This window comes from Rhineura floridana, chromosome 3 (assembly GCF_030035675.1).
Source record: "Rhineura floridana isolate rRhiFlo1 chromosome 3, rRhiFlo1.hap2, whole genome shotgun sequence".
In the NCBI taxonomy this organism is placed as follows: Eukaryota; Metazoa; Chordata; class Lepidosauria; order Squamata; family Rhineuridae; genus Rhineura; species Rhineura floridana.
The window spans coordinates 227,382,270-227,399,345 of NC_084482.1; the positions used below are offsets into that span (position 1 = coordinate 227,382,270).

The window sequence follows — 17,076 nt, forward strand, 5'->3', positions numbered from 1 at the left end:
ATTCTTGTTGGGTTTAAGCAAGCTTCCATACCCCCCCCCTTTGATAGGGAGATGTTCCCTTTAACCAGTATTGGGGATATCTCTATCTGTTTGTTGACCATGATGTAACTTCCTCAAAGGGTGGGGTTATTTACTTCCTCCTTTGTTAAGGGATATTGATCCTTTTTCATATTCTCCATTACCCTCTAGCAGAGGCAATAGGCAGTGTCTTCGAGGAGCATCCTCACCAATGACTGAAAATGGACTGAGACTACAGATTTTTTTCTATCTAAGCTAGAGCCTATGTTGTCTTCAACATGAAGGTCAGGAGTAAAGACTCTTTATTCTTTTTACCAAAGAAGACTGTCTCTGTGACTTTTTTGATTAACTCGTGCGCATGGGAGGAAGGTGTGGGAGTGGTTTATTTTCATTCCACTGTTGCATACATGCTTTGCTGAGAAATGGGACTACATATTGTTCCTATTTCATTTAAACGAAGCAGGTTCTGTGGCTCAGAGTAAACTGAGAATTTAACCTTTTCTCTTCTGCCAGGTATTTTAGCATCTGTTTGCCCAGAGCGCAGCTGGCATTCAGTCCTCCAGCGGTGGTAGGAGCCTCCGCGCATGCGCCCTGGATTTGCACAAGGGGCAGAGCCTGCAAGACGTTTGCCCAGAGCGCAGCTGGCATTCAGTCCTCCAGCGGTGGAAGGAACTGAGCTCTGTTTCCTAGAGAGGCAGGATGTTGTCATGACAATGGGAGGGACGGAGGGAGGGAGACAAGAATGAAGCAGGAAAGCAAACAGGCTTGATTGATTTCCGAGGAGGAGGAGGAAGGAGGCTGGATCGTGGCGAGGACGTAAGACAGAGAGGTGCAGCAGTGGGGGTGAGAAAGGGTCAGGAGTTTGCATTTGGGGGGTGTAAAAAGGGGGAGATCCTCCCCCCACATCTCCCCCGGGAATTCATGGGGGGGAGTGGCATGCATGCAACCTAGGGGCAACATTGGGGGCCGAACAGCTGCAGCGCTTCCATTGCACGATCCTGGTTGAAGCGCCCTCTCCCCCAGGAGTGGTGTGGGAAGAGACGCCCTGGTGCAGAGGAGACCCCCGGGTGTCGGGGCTAGGAAAGCCGGCCTACCTCGCTGGGCTGCTGTGTGAGGACAAAAGGGGAGCAAGGGCACGTGTCCCCCTCCCCAAACGCCTTGGACAAGAAAGCAGATCCCCCAAAAGAGAGTAAGCAAGCGAATAAGTGAGCAATATTTTCCCCAGGTAGAAACGGTGGCTGTTTTATTGTTCATTCTGTCCACAGTGTGTTTCTGTGAGCCCATTTCTGCACTTCTGTACTTCTTGGGAGGACACACGCTTTTTGTAGAATCATAGAGTTGGAAGGGGCCTGTAAGACCATCCAGTCGAACCCCCAGCTCAGTGCTTACCCTCTCCCCCAAATGCACTTTGCCTCTTATTGGGATCTCCTCAATCCCCCCCCCAATTCTAGTCTGTCTGCCTCTCTCTCTCTCTCTCTCTCTCTCTCACACACACACAAACACACACACACACACACACACACAGAGAGAGAGAGAGGTTAGGACAATAATCTCCTTGCCTTCCTGACCATACATCCTCGTTGCTGCTGCTGAAGGTTGGGGAGGGGGAGATCAACCTACATTTCCCACTCTGGGGCCCTTGGAGGAAGGTCTGAATAAACATGTGTGGCCAGCAAATAAGCTCATCTCAGTCGTCCAAACTGCAGCCCTGCAAGGTAGGCAAGAGTGGTGTCAGCCTCTCGCTTTGCACCCCAGCTGCTCACTTTAGGGAAGAGGCCATTTTTATTTCTTTCATTATAGATTAAGTAAATGATCAGGAAGTCATTTACTTTGTGGTAACAGAGGAAGGTATATCAGATATATCAGTCAGTTTTTTCTTTTTTTTTTGACTGATTAAACTTCTCCCGGGTAGGGAGAAACGAAGAGATTAACCTCAAAGCCTATTTTTGTTGGGACGACCAGATCTCATTAATTTATGGGACGAGGTCCAGCCGACGAAGGTGGGACGGATTTTTAACAGCAAGCTCTATCTGATAAAGCGAACGTTCACCTTATCTTCTAAGAGAGAACGCACTAACAGGCAAGCACCCTTCTTTCTATATTTTTCTTTTACTTGACTTAAATTGTTGCTGTTTAAAAGAGATTTGCCAGATTGATCAGTTTTTGACATCTCACTGGGGAGCCATAACTTCTCTCTGCTACGCACTAATTAATAGCTTATCTCTGTTTTTGTTGCAAAAAGCTGTCCTGGATTTGCATTCTAAAGATATACACAGAAGAGGGATTTCTATTCCAGATTTTTATTTTGAAAAATATTATACTGTTTTGAGACTACTCTCTTTTTGGTCTATTTTATTTTGACGAATCTGTTTCTTGACGATTGCCATTAATTGTTTCGATCCTGGGAACTGCATTTTGTTTACTTAACTATTGGAGAGATAAGGCTGTCTGCTCTGTTTATACTGTGATGTCATCAAGTTTGGAGTATTAACCCAATTGTTGCTGAAATAAGAAGTGGTTTTCCTATATTTTTCTTTTAAAATGGCAATTAAGAAAGTGGCTGAAAATCTGGAAATAACTATGTTTCAGAAAATAATGGATGAGATTGAGATAATGAAAATTGAATTGAGTAAAATGAAGCAGGAGATTAAAGATATAAGGGTCCCTGTGAGAGAGGTGACCCTGGAAGGGGTCCCTGTGAGAGAGGAGACCCCGGAGATTGGAACAGGGGTCCCTGTGAGAGAGGTGACCCTGGAGACTGGAATAGGGGTCCCTGTGAGAGAGGAGATCCCGGAGATTGGAACCAACGTGGAACAGGAACAAGATTTGGAGTCTATGGACTTTAGAAATAAAATCTATTGTTTGGAACTCAATGTTATCTCTGAAGAAATGAATGAAGATTCTAGAGATAAAGTTATCAATGGCATGGATAATCTTCTGGACTGGAATGATGTGATGGAGCCCAATATAGAGAAAATCTATGGAATTAACTGCAGCCATGTGACAATGGAAAAACTTTTAAGAGATGACCCAGTGTATTTTGAAAAAAAGAACAGAGATATGATTTTACAGCAGTATTTCAGCAACCTATTCAGAATGGATGGCAAGAAAATATTTGGGATAGAGGTAATCCCCATCAGACTCTTACTATATGACTATGGCTTTGACAGCAAGATTATTATGGAATACTGATAATGGAAGATTGGATATTGAAATTACTGGACTTAACAAGACTACTGAAGATGGAAGATGGAAAATGGAACTAATAGAGATAATAGAACAATGGCTACTGAAATTATTGAACCTAACAGATTCTGATGTGATGGATTAATTGAAATGTTTATTTTGACTATGGTTATGACAATAAGATTATCATAATTAGTAATGAGATGGATTAATCGATATGCTTATCTGGAAAAAAAAATTGATAGATATATTTCTTAAAGAATTGAAACCTCTCTTTGACTTTTTGTGGAAAGAATAAAGTAATGTTTATGAGATTTGATGATTAAGTAAGATAACTACTGGAGGAAAGTGATTTTATAATATGACTTAAGAGACAGGATTGTTATATATTATAGACTTATAACTGATTTGATCTTTGACAAATGGGAAGTCAATATTTTACTCTTTATTTTTTATTTTTGTTTTTTTTTTTCTTTTTTTCTTTTTGTTTAACTATTTTTGATTTTGTTTTTTGTCTTTGAATGTTTTATGATTTTGTCTTGTATGTTTTATGAAAATCTGAATAAAAATTATTGGGAAAAAAAAAAAAAAAAAAGGAAGTCATTTACTTTGTGGTAACAGAGGAAGGTGCCTTTTATTGACTTGGTCCACCTAGCTCGGTGATGTCCTTCACCTAAATGGCCATATTGAGAAGTTCTGGATTTGAGCCTAAAGTTTTGCTCTTTTGGGGAATGGCTCAAGGTAAATGCCCTTTCTGCTTATGGCGTTCACAGCCCTCTAGTTTCAAAACCAGCCGTGGGAACCCTTTCTGGCTCTGCGGGCCAGATCCTTACTGGACCCTCTCCTCAGGATCCAACTTTGCCACGTGGGCAGAGCCCTTTCAAGCTGGATGCAATGGTCTGTGCAGAACAGACTGTCTCTTGAGCAGATGGCATTTTCTTCTTGCAGGGTCCGGTGACCTTTAAGGAGGAGGAGGCAGCAGCTGTGCATTTCACGGAGGAGGAGTGGGTCTGCTGGATCTGGGCCAAAGAGCTTCGCACAGGGAAGTCATGGAGAAGAATTATGAGATTGGAGCCTCTTTTAGTAAGGAGACACATTTTCTTAACTGATAGATGTTGGAGGCCATTTGCGCCAATGATGTGAGGAGTGCAAAGTGAGTTTCTCACTAGGGATTCTGGGAGTTGTTGTTCAAACTCCACAGTGAAAATTGCTGCTCCATTGGCGCTTGGGAGAGCACTCTCTCCCTCTCCCTCCCTCCCTCTGCCCAGTTTATACCTTTGGGGCCTAGGAAGACACGGAGGTGGCAGCTTGCAGAATCAAGGTGGGCACCCTTGTGCTTGCACCAGTCTGTGAGCAGGACTGGTGCCTGCCTGGATCCTGCCCCCACGCATTGGAGTTGAAGTCCTTGGCAGTTCTCAAGACAGCCCTAGTGCAGTTTCTGCAAGAATGTTGCTGTGTTCCGCATATTGTTGTGTGTTTCGGTTGAGGAAGATTCTCTGGAGAAGCTCTCCAAATAGATGCCACTGAAGAAGACTTGCTTCAAGTCGAAACACATTTGGCAAATTATTTGAGATATGTTGTGCATTTTATCTTTGCATTTTATATTTCTGTATTAGCACACCTCTGCCTTTTATTGCTGTGTTGTCATTGGGAGTGTATGTACATCTTGTCTACAGAGCTAGCAGTTCACATCACACTCTGTGTGGTAAATTGCATGTGCATTAGAAATTGGACATTATTCTGTACTCAGCCATAGACTATATTTTCCATCATTCATTTCTACATATATTTTTCAGAATCATACCATGACTTAGAACTTGACTTTATGTGCTTTTCCCTATTTTGTCTAATTCAGCATTTGCATGGCTGGTACCAGAGATGGATTATGGGGAGAAGGGGGTGGGGGGAGAAACACTCTTTCTGACAAATTTCTCACTCCCCCACCCACCACCCCCACTGCTGGAGCCCTTTCGATATGCAAATTATAACTGAATCATAAACTGGAAATTAAAATTAAACTGCCATCCCAAACATGCTTGCGTCAAAGTTGACTCCATCAAAATCAATAGGATGTTTTTCAGAGAAAATGCATTTAGGAAGGGAGCATTTATTTATATGCAACACACCATCATTTCCCTTTCAGAGATCGAAACCATATACTCTGGCCCTTTTCTGTCTCTTCCCGATGCCAGCATTGATATTTGCATGTACATTCTCAACCTATGACACTGAAAAGCTTATGGGAGCATTCCTGGCTACACAAATATCTTGCGGTGGCTTCACTCTTAATCTCCATGGAGAAAGTTTTCCTCAAGAAGTGTAAATGTGAAGCGCAGCCCTGACTCCTTTTGGGAGGAGGAGGAGGGCAAAGCTGTCAGGGCTGGTTTTCACTCTCTTTGTGATGAGATGATGTTGTCCAAATGAAAACAGCTGGGCTGGCTGAGTTCCACCGTGCCCTCCCCATCAGGCAGTTCAGGTTGGGCATCATATCCAGTGAGCGCATGTTCCCAAGTGCCAGGCTGACCCTGCTGGGACCACACGGCCCTCTCCTCTTCAAGGGGTGCAGGAGTTAACAAACAATCCCTCCTCTTAGCTGCAAATGGCTTGACTTGGAATGGCTGAATATCTTGTGGTCAAAAGTAACTAGTCCTGTCTGTTTCCTTGGAAGAACCGGAGCTCAATTCCTGTTCGGAAGACGGAGAGGAAGAAGGAGAAAGTCTGTTTATCCAGGTCGCCAAAGAAGAGGAGGAGACCTCAGCAGGTCTGTGCTTAGCTGTGCTGCGGAGCCTCTTTTGGTCTTGGAATGGAAGCGTTTTTCCGTTCCTGAGTAATATCATCCAGGGGAGAGTCACTCATCAGGCTGTGAATTCTCCTGGTGGATTTCTGGGATGGTTTTAAAAGGGGCTAAGAAAAATGGCTTCATGCCCAGTCTGTGTATGTTGGAATTACTTTTTAAGATGTTTTTGTTTTAATATATTTTAAACCCTGTTTTTAATTATGTGTTTCAGAATGTTTTGAGTGTTTTGTTTGCCACTGTGGGCTCCTAGTGGGAAGAAGGGTGGGATATAAATCTAAATAAATAAATAGAAAAGAAGGCTCTCAAGGGCCACCAGTCCTGATGTTTATGGGCCACCTCCGGAGTCGGGGACAGCAGCAGGAGATGCGCTCTTGCCTTTCTCTCTGGCTTGTGGGCCTCCCATGTGTGTCTAGTTGTCCCCTGTGAGCCAGGCTGGCTCCAGGCTTTTTTGGAGGCGGGTGTTGGGGACAGGGTATCAATGAGGCCCTTATTCCCTCCCTTTCCTCCTCAGACCGCACCCCTCCTCCCCCTTGGCCCCAGCCCTTTAATATAAAATAATATGATGACCCCCTAAAAAGAGGAGAGGAACCTTTGGCCCTCCAGATGTTGGTGAACTGCAATTTCCATCAGCTCCTGCAAGGATGGCCATTGATTAGGGGTGATGGGAGTTCAGCAACATCTGGTGGGCCACAGGATCCCCACACCTGGTATAATTTAATCTGCATTTACCAGGGAGGGTGTCCCATTGGACTCATTGGGGCTTACTTCTGAATGGGTGCAACATTTATTGGGGTAATTTGCTTCCACAGTGGCAAGGGTTCTCACCCTTTTACCTCGATTCTAACTGGGGTTCTCCCTGTCCCGCTCCCAGAATTAAAAATAAAAATTCTTCCTCCTCTTAGCTTCGAGGTTGTAGAAATGGTTTGATATGGAATCCCTGACTTTTTATGTTGTGGTTAAAAATAAGTTCTCCTGTCTGTTTCCTTGAAAGAACGAGACCTCGCTTCCTGTAAGGAAGAAGGAGAAAGTCTGTTTATCCAGGTCCCCAAAGAAGAGGAGGAGACCTCAGCAGGTTGGTGCTTAGCTGTGCTGTGGAGTCTCTTTTGGTCTGGGAATGGAAGCATTTTTCTGTTCCTGAGTAATGTCATCCAGGCGAGAGTCGCCCATCAGGCGGTGAGTTCTCCTGGTGGACATCTCAGATGGCTTGAAAAAGGAAGCTGGATAGATGCATGGAAGAGAAGGCTGTCAAGGGCTACAAGTCATGATGGCTGTATCCTTCTGTCCTTGTTTTCTTAAGAAGATGTTTTGTTTTAAAGTTGATTTCGGTGCTTCATCATTTGTTTGCCCCCCTGGATTCCCTTTGGAAGGAAGGACAGGATACAAATTTTATTAGTATTATTAGGACTGATTGTGGGATTCCCATACACATCGATTCAGGCCCTGTGGAAATGCTGGACTAGATAGGCCTTTGGTTTGATCAAGCTCATCGCATATTGTAAAGAGGAAGGTTGGCCATCAGGTTGAACTTCTCCTTCCATCCACTGAGAGATTCCCCAAATTAAAAGATCTGGCTTGGCTCCATATCCTGACAGTCTGAAGGAGACCCAGCTAGTTTTGTAGCCAAAAGTAACTTGCGTGTTTCCTTGAAAGAGCTAGGCCTCATTTCCTGTTGGGAAGGAGGAGAAGAAGATCCACTTGTCTAGGGTCTCAAAGAAGAGGAGGTGGAGACATCAGCAGGTAGTGGTGTGGGGCTCTATGTGGACCTGCAGATTCCCCACCCACTCCTCTTGTTCCTGAATAATGTCATCCAGGGCAGACTGACCCATTAGGCTACATGTTTTTCTCATGGTTTTGCCCTCTCCATTCCTCTGCCACCTAAAAATCACACAACATCTCATTCCTCAGAGTTTCTCTTTATCCACAGACCTTGGGTTGCGAAGGATGAAATGGTCCCATCCCACCCAGGATTCTGGGCAGGACTGTGGACCATTGATCTTAAGAAGAGGCGCACTGGTAAATTTTGGAACGCAGGAGCCCCAAACATTCAAACCTAAAGCTTCTGTCCCAAACATGTATATCTGGCACTTAATTTCCAAGTTAAAGACTATTAAAGTTTGAATAGGTAATAGTTGCAGCAGCCCCGGATTCTTCCCATTCTCTGTGGTGTGTGTAGTTTGGGTTACTTGCTTGCATTGTCAGGGACTATTTGTACCACAGACTCCTTTTTCTGGTTGTGGATCCTGCAGACTACTTGATGGCTGGTCCTTCCTTTAAGAAAGGGGGCAGACAGTCGAAGAGGGCTTCTTCATTCCTCCTTTTCCAGCACTTGGATATTATTTCCTTGAAGTCCAAAGTAAAAGCGAGGCCATGCATGCTCTGCAAGAGGGTCCCCGTCTCGCAGTCATGCAGCTGAGATCTTGCCAGGCTGCACCTGCCTGAAGCCAAATTCAGCATTAGTTTTAAAAATGAGCCCCTCTGAACAAAAGTGGGTCTTGCTTCTCATTAAGCCCTTCATCAAATAGAGCTAGAAGCTCATCAGCACAGATATTATCTGGCAAAGCCACACAGCTCAGGTTTTGCACAGGTTTTTATATGAACTCTTTTTAAACCCAAGACACATTCTACAGCATATTTACTGGTTTATTTAAAAATTTATACCTTACTTTTCGAGGAAGGCAACGGTAAACCACCTCTGAATACTGCTTAACATGAAAACCGTATTCATAGGGTCGCCATAGGTCAGGATCGACTTGAAGGCAGTCCATTTCAATTTTCTTTTCGAGGAACTTCTTCCACACTAAAAGCCAAACTTCACTGGAAAAACAATGTATATATAAAAACAGAATATAAGACCTAATAAGGATCATAAAAACAGTAATTAAGAATTCTTTGGGGGGGGGACAAAAACCTTTCAACAAACTTGGAAAGTATAACAACATCTGGTCTTGTTTCACTTCAAAGGGAAGAGAACTCCAAAGAACTGGCTCCACAGTGCTCAAAGCACATGGCCCGAGTCACGTGCTGTTGGCAAGGCTTCACCCCTTTGCTCTCGTTCAAAATGTTTTGAGCGTTCAGATTTGGTTTGGAATGCCCAAATACTTTGTGGTCAAAAATAACTAATCTTGCCTGATTTCCTTCTTTCTTTTTTTTAAAAGAACCAGACCTCATTTCCTGTTGGGAAGAAGGAGAAGATCCGGTGATGCAGGAACCCAAAGAAGAGGAGGAGACCTCAGCAGGTAGATTTACTTATTTATTATTTAATTTATATCCCGCCCTTCCTCCCAGCAGGAGCCCACATGCTTAGCTGTGTCGTGGGGCCCTTTAAGAAACTGAAGATTCTCCCCCTCGTCCGCCCCATTCCTGTGTGATATCATCCGGAACAGACTGACCCATCAGGGCACAGTTTCTCCTGGCCGCTTTGCCCTCCCTTCTCCTCTTCATCCAACATGTCACAATATTTTCCTCCTTGGAGTTTCTCTACAAGAGCAGACCTTTGGTTGTGAAGGCTGAAATGGTCCCCGCCCCTACCCCCACAGGATGTGGGGCAGGACTGTGGACTCTAGGCACTGTTATGGGTCAGATCACTCTAGCTGTCTGTCCTTGGGGTTCAGAAAAGCAAAAGGGGACTTTGCTTTATTTTTATTGTCTTTAAAATCTGGAACATATAGACAGTTTTTCAGTTCTATCTTTCTTTCCTGATGTGCCACTTTGCATAATAATTCAACTGTCCCAATTCCTTCACAGAAAATTTCTTGTCCAGTCGCTGTAAGTATCTTTTGTCTGTGACTTTCAAAACTTTTAAACAGGTTTCTATCAATTATAATATGTCAGGTGGATCTTGAGTCAATTAAAAATCTGCTTCTTCTTTATCTGGTGTTTACCTGGGGGCTCCCCTTTTGAAGTCAGGCGTTGCTCTCATCTGCCTCCTATGGCAATTCCTTTGAAAATGTTTTGGAGAGCCACATTCAAAACACACATCCCATCTGTCTTGGCTCTTGTGTGGATTGGGGTGATGACTCATTCCTTTGTCCCTTTCATTTCTGCCTCTAGCGAGGTTTGCCTGTTGCTCTGACACAGCCTGCATTTCCCGCTTTCCCCTAAAGTCCTGATCTCTTAAAGATGATATCAACTGATTTAGGTCTTGTTCAGAATTCTTTAATAAGCAGGAAATTAATTTATGATCCTGATTAAGAGAGCTGAAAAGCAATCCTTTCTTTAATTCTTGATCCAAAACTCTGCCACATCTTTCCAATCTAGCTATAAGTTCTGAAAACTTTTCTATATATTTATTCAGACTACCTCTTTCAGTAGTCTCTTTCAGGGAAAATGACTCTTTGTAAAGTTATAAGATATGGCTCTTTGTTTTCTTGTTATAGACTCCCTGCAGCTTTTCATAAATCTCCTTTACAGTGTTGCAACCTGTACAGATATTCAATGCTTCATCTGATAGAGCAGAAATAAGCAGAGATTTTACTTTTGTATGCTTACGTCTCCATGAAGCAGTTGTGTCTTCATCATCAGCCAAGGGTTCTCTCTCAGTCAGGATTCCTTCCAACTCTTCTCCTTCCAGGAGGGTGTATCCCCCCCTTCCTGGGCATTCAGGTTTTCAAGGCACCAGAGAGATGAAGAAGGCAGACTGAGTCGCAGGTTTACTTAACAGGAGACAAGATGTTTATTGAGTAGCTTTCAACCCACAGGTATACCCAATACACAATGGGACAGGCTGCACAAACATGGACCAGGCTGAACACTGAACCAAGCAGCCCAGACCCTTTTTTATAGCATACATGTTTACCAGCTCAATAATGAGGTTACATAAGCATTAATTAATATGACGCATTTACTAGGAAAGGCTACATCATACAACATAACAACAACCGATAAGCAAAGCCTCTAATTGCTTACCGGGGCATTAACTGCTTCAAAATCTATATTATCTTGGTTAACAAGGCACCTTCCCAGCATCCCAGAATCACTCTTGGCAGATCATCACACCGAATGCTTATTAGGAACCCCAGATTAGACTCCAGGTGGCTCTGAGCTAATTCATTGACCGTTCCTTGACCCATCTTCCTCATGCTTAGATACTGAATGTTAATAATAATAATAATAATAATAATAATAATAATAATAAATTTTATTTGTTAGTCGCCTATCTGTCCGAATTAACGGACACTCTAGGCGACTTACAGCAAACATAATAAAGTACAATATACAATCAAAAAAGCACAAGGTGGTCTAAAACATCAATTAATGCATTATAAAAACTCATCCACGCCGAGGATTCTGTAGGCCTGCCTAAATAGCCAGGTCTTTAAGGCTTGGCGAAAACCCATCAGGGAGGAGGCATGTCGGAGATCCAAAGGAAGAGAATTCCAGAGAGTGGGGGCCACAACCGAAAATGCCCTCTCTCTGGTCCGCACCAGCCTAGCTGTTTTGACTGGTGGGACCGAGAGAAGGTCCTGTGTGGCTGATCTTGTCAGGCGGCATAATTGGTGATGCTGGAGGCGTTCCTTCAGATAAACTGGGCCGAAACCGTATAGGGTTTTAAAGGTCAAGACCAACACCTTGAATTGGGCCCGGTAAACAACTGGTAACCAGTGTAGATCTCTTAACACTGGGGTGATATGATCCCGGCGGCGACAATGTGTGATCAAACGTGCCGCCGCATTCTGTACCAGTTGCAATTTCCAGACCGTTTTCAAGGGTATCCCCACATGGAGCGCATTACAGTAGTCTAAGTGAGAGGAGACCAGGGCATGTATCACTCATGGGAGCAGATGCACAGGAAGGTAGGGTCGCAGCCTCCGTATCAGATGCAATTGATACCAAGCTGCCCGGCTCACTGCCGAAACCTGAGCCTCCACGGACAGCTGGGAGTCAAGAATGACCCCTAGGCTGCGGACCTGGTTCTTCAGGGGTAATCTCACCCCATTAAGCACCAAGTCAATATCTCCCAACCTTCTTTTGTTACCCACGAGCAACACCTCGGTCTTGTCAGGGTTCAGGTTCAGTCTGTTCTCGCCCATCCATCCACTTATGGACTCCAGGCACTTCGACATGGTGTTCACAGCCAACTCTGGTAAGGACTTAAATGAGAGATAGATCTGAGTGTCATCCGCATACTGGTGACACTGCAGCCCAAAACTCCTGATGATGGCACCCAGCAGCTTCACATAGATGTTGAATAGCATGGGGGAGAGGATAGAACCCTGTGGCACTCCACAATTGAGAGGCCAAGGGTCTGAAACCTCATCCCCCAATGCCACCCGTTGGTACCTGCCTGAGAGATAGGAATGGAACCACTGTAAAACAGTGCCTCCCATTCCCAAGCTCTTCAGGCAGTTTAGCAGGATACCGTGGTCAACGGTATCAAAAGCCGCTGAGAGATCCAGGAGGACGAGGAAGGTATGTTCTCCCCTATCGCCGTCCTCATATCATCCACCAGAGCGACCAAGGCTGTTTCAGTTCCATGCCCAGTCCTGAAGCCCGATTGGAATGGATCTAGATAATCCGCTTCATCCAAGTGTGTCTGTAACTGTTTGGCCACCACTCGCTCTATCACCTTGCCCAAGAATGGTAAATTAGAGGCTGGGCGAAAGTTATTCAACTCTTGGGGATCCAAGGAGGGCTTTTTCAAGATAGGCTTTATCACTGCCTCCTTGAGGGCTGATGGCATTGCACCCATTTGAGGAGCACATTGCTAAGAACATAAAAACCAACAACAATTCTATAAATACATTCAAAGCAGGAGACCATCTAGGGAGACAATTGGACGCTTGGATGATAAGGGAGTCAAAGGTGTCCTAAAGAACGATAAGGAGATTGCAGAGAAGCTAAATGAATTCTTTGCATCTGTCTTCACAGTGGAAGATATAGGGCAGATCCCTGAACCTGAACTAACATTTGCAGGAAGGGATTCTGAGGAACTGAGACAAATAGTGGTAACGAGAGAGGAAGTTCTAAGCTTAATGGACAATATAAAAACTGACAAATCACCGGGCCCGGATGGCATCCACCCAAGAGTTCTCAAAGAACTCAAAGGTGAAATTGCTGATCTGCTAACTAAAATATGTAACTTGTCCCTCGGGTCCTCCTCCGTGCCTGAGGACTGGAAAGTGGCAAATGTAACGCCAATCTTCAAAAAGGGATCCAGAGGGGATCCCGGAAATTACAGGCCAGTTAGCTTAACTTCTGTCCCTGGAAAACTGGTAGAAAGTATGATTAAAGCTAGATTAACTAAGCACATAGAAGAACAAGCCTTGCTGAAGCAGAGCCAGCATGGCTTCTGCAAGGGAAAGTCCTGTCTCAGTAACCTATTAGAATTCTTTGAGAGTGTCAACAAGCATATAGATAGAGGTGATCCAGTGGACATAGTGTACTTAGACTTTCAAAAAGCGTTTGACAAGGTACCTCACCAAAGGCTTCTGAGGAAGCTTAGCAGTCATGGAATAAGAGGAGAGGTCCTCTTGTGGATAAGGAATTGGTTAAGAAGCAGAAAGCAGAGAGTAGGAATAAACGGACAGTTCTCCCAATGGAGGGCTGTAGAAAGTGGAGTCCCTCAAGGATCGGTATTGGGACCTGTACTTTTCAACTTGTTCATTAATGACCTAGAATTAGGAGTGAGCAGTGAAGTGGCCAAGTTTGCTGACGACACTAAATTGTTCAGGGTTGTTAAAACAAAAAGGGATTGCGAAGAGCTCCAAAAAGACCTCTCCAAACTGAGTGAATGGGTGGAAAAATGGCAAATGCAATTCAATATAAACAAGTGTAAAATTATGCATATTGGAGCAAAAAATCTTAATTTCACATATACGGTCATGGGGTCTGAACTGGCGGTGACCGACCAGGAGAGAGACCTCGGGGTTGTAGTGGACAGCACGATGAAAATGTCGACCCAGTGTGCGGCAGCTGTGAAAAAGGCAAATTCCATGCTAGGGATCATTAGGAAAGGGATTGAAAATAAAACAGCCGATATCATAATGCTGTTGTATAAATCTATGGTGCGGCCGCATTTGGAATACTGTGTACAGTTCTGGTCGCCTCATCTCAAAAAGGATATTATAGAGTTGGAAAAGGTTCAGAAGAGGGCAACCAGAATGATCAAGGGGATGGAGCGACTCCCTTACGAGGAAAGGTTGCAGCATTTGGGGCTTTTTAGTTTAGAGAAAAGGCGGGTCAGAGGAGACATGATAGAAGTGTATAAAATTATGCATGGCATTGAGAAAGTGGATAGAGAAAAGTTCTTCTCCCTCTCTCATAATACTAGAACTCGTGGACATTCAAAGAAGCTGAATGTTGGAAGATTCAGGACAGACAAAAGGAAGTACTTCTTTACTCAGCGCATAGTTAAACGATGGAATTTGCTCCCACAAGATGCAGTAATGGCCACCAGCTTGGATGGCTTTAAAAGAAGATTAGACAAATTCATGGAGCACAGGGCTATCAATGGCTACTAGCCATGATGGCTGTGCTCTGCCACCCTAGTCAGAGGCAGCATGCTTCTGAAAACCAGTTGCCGGAAGCCTCAGGAGGGGAGAGTGTTCTTGCACCCGGGTCGTGCTTGCGGGCTTCCCCCAGGCACCTGGTTGGCCACTGTGAGAACAGGATGCTGGACTAGATGGGCCACTGGCCTGATCCAGCAGGTTTTTCTTATGTTCTTATGTTCTCTTCCAAGGATGCATTTACCACTGCCTTGATCCCTTCGCCCAGACTCTCTTTACAGCTCATGATGAGCTGGTAGGCCGCTATTGCTGCTGTAACCAGTGTCCGGTCGTCTTCGGCGTGAGATTTCCACCACCACGGCACTCTAGTCGTCTCATCTCCTGTCTCAGACCCCGCAACCGTGGTGTATACCAGGGTGCTATCTGAGTTCTATTCAGGGGGAGAGGACGTTTCGGAGCCACCCAGTCTACCGCCCTGGTGATCTCCCTATTCCACTCCATCACCAGGGTTTCGACCGGGCATCCTTCAGCCAGCTCCAACTCCCCCAGCGCATTCAGGAATCCCTTAGATTCCATCAGGCGTCTGGGGCGGACCATCCTAATAGGTCCTTGTCCCCTGCGGAGGGTGTGTGGCATAGAGAGGTCTATATTCACCAGATAGTGATCTGACCATGACACGGGGTTAGAAGAGACAGCCCCCATTTTCAGAGCACTTCCCTCCCCTCCCGAGACAAATACAAGGTCAATAGCATGACCGGCTACATGGGTGGACCCAGTATTACTAAGGTGCAGTTCCCAAGAAGTCATGGTTTCAATGAAATCCCAAGGGGCTCCAGTGAGGACGGTCTCGGCGTGCATGTTGAAGTCCCCCAAAACCAATAGGTTGGGGGAAAGCATCCATGTACCCGAGACCACCTCGAGCACCTCGGTCAGGGAGTCTGCTATGCAGCGGGGTGGGCGGTACACAAGTAGAATCCCTAAACTGCTCTTTGGGCCAACCTCCAGTACATGCAATCAACAAACTTGGTCTCGTGGACGGGGGGGGTCTGGTGAAAACCAAAGACCCCTGATAGATAACTGCCACAACCCTCCCCGCCTACCAATCCTCAGCTGCTGTGCGTATCGGAAACCGGCTGGACACATGGCCTCAAGCATGGGAGCTGAGGCCTCATCCAGCCAGGTCTCCGTAATACACACCAGGTCTGCGTTCTCATCCAGAATCATATCATGGATGAGAGATGTCTTCTGTACCACAGACCTGGCGTTACACAACAGCAGTCGAAGGTTGGATGGAGTCCTGCATCCTCCAGTTCTCTTTTGGTTGTGGACAGGCCCAGAACAGGGGATGGATATAACGCATCTATCCCTTGTTCCCCTAAGTTGGCGTGGCCTGCCCGCACCCCTCCAGGATCTGCCGCCTAGCCTTACAAACTAGAGAACGTAGGCTGGGGGGGAATACCTACAGGCAGCTATTCTGCTAATGTAGCTGCTGAACTTGCCCACGGGCCAATACAGAGGGCTTTACATTTTAAATCCCATAGTCTGAAGTTATCTTTTTCAAGCCTTGGAACATGTCTCTTGAGCGAAGATACTTCAGCCATCCTTTCTATCTCTGTTCTGCTTTTCTTTCTGACTTGATGTCTCCCTTGTAAGTTACACACAAGCACTTTTAACTTCAGATACAACTTTCATTGATTGATTGATTGATTGGATTTGTTAGTCGCCCATCTGGCTGGCCATCCAGCCACTCTGGGCGATGTACAGAATGAACAAAATAACACAAAATGACACACCAATACAATAAAGATTAAAATCTAAAAGCAATAATGGTAAGATCTAGCCCACCCCAAGTGCACTGGCAGGGGCTGATGGGAGTTGTAGTCCAAAGGCACCAAAGCTAAGGAAGGCTATCATAAACACCAGGGCTCCGTTTCCTCCTTTGCAATGCCTGGATTTGGCCTGATCACAGCACCTTACTTGCATCGAATGGGAAGGAGGGGGGCACCGAGACTGCACAGCAACCTCCCCCACTGGCCAACTCTTCCTGCATTCAACTTAGTTTGCTGGGCCCATAACCGTAGTTGCACTGTGCATTTGTGAGTGCTTAATTTCATTTAAAGCAACGCAACAGCAGAAGAGTAACAGCAGATGTTGAAATGCGAGTGTGCCAGCATGTGCGTGTGTTTGCCTAAGAAAGCAGGCTTTTACCCTGCATGAGCATCACTGAGACTTGAGACTTAGTAAGATAAGAAAAACTACTTTATTTAGAGAAATACATTGTAGATAGAAAAGCAAACCTAGTTCTAACTAACTAACTAAGTTGGAGGCATAACGCCCAGGTGTGGGAATCAGCCACATAGCTTGGAGAGAGCAGAGACAAAGGGATGTCTCCTCTCTCCCGGACAGTCGGAGGACAAAGGAGTGGAAAGGGCAGAAGGAGGAGGGGCAGGTAAGCTTCCCTAAAGGCATCACAGTCTAGCGACAGAAGGAAGTCAGTCAGAGCATCACAGGTAAAGGTAAACAAGCCTATCCATCTGGAGGGCCCTAGCCCTATCTGCCTTCTGGAGTACAAACAAAAGAACAAAACAGGAGTTGCTCTTGCCCCACTTCCAGCACTGCCAGCCCTCCCCA

At 45.2% G+C, this 17,076-nt stretch overlaps 1 protein-coding gene across 3 annotated transcripts in view; it reads left to right on the plus strand.

The window, feature by feature from the left end:
• The first annotated feature begins 205 nt into the window (after positions 1 to 205).
• Positions 206 to 17,076, plus strand: part of LOC133381828 (zinc finger protein 883-like) — a 42,633-nt gene continuing 25,762 nt past the window's right edge. For 2 of the 3 annotated variants that reach the window (XM_061621330.1, XM_061621332.1), the window contains exons 1-5: positions 773 to 861; positions 4,153 to 4,287; positions 5,873 to 5,965; positions 6,993 to 7,073; positions 9,157 to 9,237. In XM_061621330.1, the coding sequence (XP_061477314.1) occupies positions 4,254 to 4,287; positions 5,873 to 5,965; positions 6,993 to 7,073; positions 9,157 to 9,237 (289 nt within the window). In that variant the 5' untranslated portion in view covers positions 773 to 861; positions 4,153 to 4,253. Of the gene's footprint in view, positions 303 to 772; positions 862 to 4,152; positions 4,288 to 5,872; positions 5,966 to 6,992; positions 7,074 to 9,156; positions 9,238 to 17,076 lie in introns of those variants that run through there. The other variant, XM_061621331.1, reaches the window with a different exon arrangement.